This window comes from Cyberlindnera jadinii, assembly GCF_001661405.1.
Source record: "Cyberlindnera jadinii NRRL Y-1542 unplaced genomic scaffold CYBJAscaffold_2, whole genome shotgun sequence".
NCBI classification, from domain to species: Eukaryota; Fungi; Ascomycota; class Saccharomycetes; order Phaffomycetales; family Wickerhamomycetaceae; genus Williopsis; species Williopsis jadinii.
Window position 1 is genome coordinate 948,067 of NW_017963653.1, and position 5,041 is coordinate 953,107.

Below are 5,041 nucleotides of genomic sequence, written 5' to 3' on the forward strand. Positions count from 1 at the left end.
GTACACACGCACAATAGAGCAACAAAGCAGGTCAGGGGACGATGATCACAACGAATGCTTTTATCGGTTGACCTTTCCTTTTAATTTATCGATTGTGACGATGTTCTCCTTTTGGCGAAGAAGATCGAATGGGTTGGTTTCCCTGACAAAAAATTTCAGCCCCTTTCAAGGTGGCAAAGGGAAAAACAACAGGGAGAAAATGCGCAAATTTTTCACTTTTTTGCACAACGCTTCTCCCCCTTTTCTCCTATTTCCTAGTTTAGCAATGTTTCGCAAAAACCAACCACATAAAAGGAAATTTTCGCGCCCACGCGGTACCCCTTCTTGCGATTTTTTTGTGTTAAGATTTGTTCGAGCGCGTTCCTTGGTGTCTTTTCTCTATCATGTACAAATTCAGCCAAAACTCTTTTTGTCCTAATTTTGCCCTGTGTTGAATGAAACTCCAATTCAGTTGGCCCACATCATATCGGTTGTTTCCTGTCATGTAGGTGGTCTATTGATATCCGAGGAGCATAATATGGTCATAAGCTTGCTTTCCATGGATTTCTCTGTGCGTTTGTTCTGTGCGTTTGTTCTCTATGAATCGGGAGCAAATGGCAAGGAAATTCAAAGCGCCAACCTTCTGAATAAATGATGAATTACCGCTGATTCTTTAAACGCTGGGTTCATAATCAAAACCGAACAAACAGTTAAAATAGGCTAAAGAGCTGTGATTCCAATTTTGGTGGGTTGAATGTCAAATATGGCCATGTAATTCAACCTCTGAGGGACTATTGTTCTCGATACTCCATAGCGGAAGGATAGAAAGTACGTTGGAGGTTTTGCGACTCGCCATTGGTCAACCGTGGAATTCAACTGTAAGTCATCCGTAGTCGGTTAGTCTTTAGTAATTTCATCATTCATGAACTATAACATCCCCATTGCCTTCGCATCCGATACGTGAGCGTTGATGAGACTGCATCACACCAATACGCTGTATTGTACAATCGACTATTGCAGGAAATGTGCTAGCCTTTGCCAAGTTCATTAACGGCCTGTCAGTTTCTGATGATGTCTACAATGTCTGGACAAAGCACAAACAACCTTATGCATGGACAAACAACCTCGAGATGAAAAACATTGTTCATTTATCCTGAATCAAGACCTAGTTGAAAACGGCTCAAGGTGAGTTATGCCCTGCACACACAAACTTCAATGTACAGCATCAAGTACAAATGTTGATTGTATTTCGTTGCCGCCTGTTAAAAGGGGTAATTGGCCCAGTCAACTTTCTATTCTGGAACTTGGTAATGCATATTCGTACGAACATCATAACTAATAACCTCTAGCTATGCAAAGTATCTCCGTAGCTTAAAAGCTACGATTCTCAGGCTCCGCCCTTCCAACGTCCTTAGTGATGACGTTTGTTTGTTTATTTTTCATTTGTTTTCATTTTAACGACCGCGTTCTCCTCAATAACCACCTTACCAATATCGTTTACAGATAAGGCGATGTCAACAACTAAGGCATTTGACACCTCAAGCTCACAGACGAATAAAAAATCCCCCATTCTGGGTTCTCGTCCGTATGCAGCTTGTTGTTGTATTTTCTATTGTTCACGGAGGTTGATCAACCCCTTCCAAGTCCCTCTGTTTTTCTTTTTCTGAGCTTACATGGCAATTCGGTTGTCATAGTACTGGCAACCACGCAAACAAGGCGATTATGGTTGGTGGTGCTCCAGAAATCTACAAACCATCACCGATGCGTATGTAATGTATTTAGTTCACTTAAACTTCACGATGAGATTGATCAAGCAAGTTAAATAACATCCCGACTCCCCGAGATATTGCGTGTCCTGGTTTGTTTACACTCGCATGTCCGCGTCGTGTCGTTTAATGTTTCTCGATTGATCTTTGTTTACTTTCGACATCACCAAGATATATTTTGTCGTTTAAATCTCCATGTAACTTGTCTCTTATGATTTGACCAATATGTAACGTAAGACACCTCAATTTGTCTGTCCAATTGTCCACTTTGGTCTTTGAAAGGCCTATGTCATGGACAGACCTAAATAGCTTGTAAAAGTTACAATATGCAATCCAACAACTTGCGTGTCTTCCAAATTAGGTTGCGCACGTCTGTGCCCTTCGGAAAACGCCCACATCAGGCATATTCATACCTGCGTGTGTGATAAGACAAGTTAACCTCACAAGTTAAAACTTACAACTTGTAACTAATAAGCTGTTGGGACTTTAGTTTGCATTCCCTAACAAGCTGAGACTAGTCGTGATCAACAGGCAAGGCAAGGTTGTTCCTTTCAGAGACATGGCTCGTATCTGAGGGAAACAGCTCACCACAGTAATCTGAATTGTAAACACGTACCCAGGCCCATCTTTTAAAGTGTGATGCAAATGTGTAAACTCCAGCCCATAGCCGGCTCCATATATCGCTGCATATAGTTGGGGCTTATACAGTTTACTGAGTACTGGTGCTGCTCACTTGTAATTTTTTGATCTTTCGAAGAGAAAAATACGTATCGCTAGGAACCAGCCATCTTGAATATATTCGAAAGCCTATTTACGACATTCACTTCAAAAGCTAAAATACATGGACTCCAAAACACGCCTATAAGTGACTTTTTCTTCTCTAAAATTAGCTGTTAAGCCGTTGAGCTATTAATCCGCATTCCTGTGGCTATTACTTGCCTCCTACATTCCTGTGTGTATTTTATACTTTGTTTGTGCTTTGTTCTTTTCTCGCCCTGGCTGCTTACAACTCGCAATCTATATACTTCAACAATCAAGTACGAATTCCACAGCTATTTACACAAGCTACCAACTAGATAACAGCACTAAGTCTTTCGGCAACAACAAAGCCCTGGGTTCGGGCAGCCTGCTACTAAATTGATTCCACGATCCTAGAGCATGTTCTACGCCTTGGAAGTTGGATTTTCGAAAGGTGGGCACAGTCTTCGTTTGCTTATTATTTGTGACTAGATCTGATTCGGACTGGATGCCTTAAGCTAGTGAAGCTTGGGTGTCTAAAGTGTATCAATTATGCGCTGCAGCTTAAAAGCAGACTGCCTTGTTAGACTACTCGCACCAGCCGTATGGAGAGCAATTAAAGGAGTACTCCCAAAACATACCGTTACCAGAGCGATCTACTGTCCACTTCCTGTTCCCGTATTTTTCACCAGTAAACCACTTTCCTAAATCGTGCGATCCTTGCGTAGCACGCATTGTTTTCGATTTCCTCTTCAAAACATGGCTTCTTTCATGAAAAAAAGAGCACTTCCCAGTCTCAGGGGGAGCCCCTCCTCCCTGGAATTTTTTGGACTTCGGTTACAACTTGGAGGCCGACCCGCTCTAGTGGCTGGTGGTAGCATTGGTTCCCAAACTTTTAACTACAAAGGACTAGACAAAACTCTCATATGTAGACAGACTCAACTGGGTATAACCTCTGTACCCAAATGCCCACTGACCCAATTAAGATTCTACCATTCAGCGTCTTCATCATGTAATGGCTGCCTAGAATCTTGGACCTTCATTGGTCAATAATATCTTCGTAAGCAACTAAAACTACAACATATTGATGCAGAAATAGCAACAGCTTTTTAATGTATCATTATTTTCACGAGCTGTTGTTGTTTGATGCACCATGAGGTTCCATTACCCTCTAAATAAGTGTTGTGCAATAAGCCTGTCGTTGCTATTCCACCTGTTCCTAGCTTGGTGAAGAGCTACAAGTAGGACTACGAGATGATGATATACATACTCTTGGTGCTGTACTTATGATTTCCACCACCAATTGGATTTGAAAAATCTATTAGGAGCGTAGTCGATCATATATCAACTGATAATAATATAAATACGGTTGACATGACTATTTGATGGCATCAGCTATGAGGATTCACAGTTTGTCAGTTTCGTACTTGTTATTATGAAGTATCCTTGGTCATGATTAAACCGTGCGTAAATATGACAACAGGGTCCAGGTTCCATACAAAGTGTTACAGCTCATTGATTCCAAGGCTTTCGAATAGAATTTGAGACCTATATCCTAGAGATAAAAATCACATACTGAGCTCTCAAATGAACTCATGGATTATCCAACATTGGAGTTGATCGATTGTTTTCACAAGTCCACCAACTGGTATCCGCTTTATATAAAAATCCTCTTCCAGTCTGCTATATTTCATGTAAGATGGTCAGAATCGAAAATTGATATCAACCTCACGGCACAATTATGGGGAGTAGAAACAAATAATCAATTTTATACAGAACCTGAAGTCGTAAATGTTCATATTGCTAAAGAGACGATCGTAGTGTTGGAATTGGAGTATGTTGGTATGACTGAAGTCTAATTCACATCATCATTGTGGTCTTTCACATTGAGATGGCATATGAAAGTATCACGCAACTACACACGAGCTAAGCATAGCCTTTAGTACCAGGTATATGACTAGGCACTCTGTATAAACAATTAAATAAGTTCGATAAAAGACAAATTTATTTTCGATAATTAAGTGTACACAAAGGTCTAAGATGCTTTCTCAACAAAAATTGTCGGCCGTTGATATGATTCACGATTAGGATGAAGTCAGTGGGAAGACATTTTCGAAGAAGAAGTAGAATGGATCATTTGGATCCGCGTTGAAAATGTTACCTTGTGGAGTGTACTCACAGATAACATAGATTCTACTGTTTGGACAATCCTGAACAACACAACCAACCTCTGTGGTACTGTTCCAGATTAATTGGGTAAAGTGACCATAACTGTCGAAGGTGTCATAATCAGGGTCAGTGTAATTGTAGTAGGCGCTTTCAGCGTACCACAAGTCGATTGCCTCAATAGCGGTAATTGTACCATAAGCCAAGTTCTCACCGTAATCGAGACCAGTTCTGTCAGAGTGGACCAAAGTACCAGAACAGACATCGCTATCAGTGCCCTCCAAGGAGTCAATGTAACTCTGAGCAAACTCTGCCAATGTATCACTCCATACGAGTGGTTGAGCACCGTGAGCAGCACGGAAGAGATTGTGCTCAGCCAACAAAAGTTCATC

At 41.0% G+C, this 5,041-nt stretch overlaps 1 protein-coding gene across 1 annotated transcript in view; it reads right to left on the reverse strand.

Moving 5' to 3' along the window:
- Positions 1-4,469: 4,469 nt before the first annotated feature.
- CYBJADRAFT_188654 (PR-1-like protein) overlaps positions 4,470-5,041 on the reverse strand; it is a gene marked incomplete at its 5' end in the record, with an annotated part of 1,607 nt that continues 1,035 nt past the window's right edge. Inside the window, one exon of the mRNA XM_020217312.1 lies at positions 4,470-4,959. Within this exon, the coding sequence (XP_020072584.1) occupies positions 4,568-4,959 (392 nt within the window). The 3' untranslated portion in view covers positions 4,470-4,567. The remainder of the gene's footprint in view (positions 4,960-5,041) is intronic.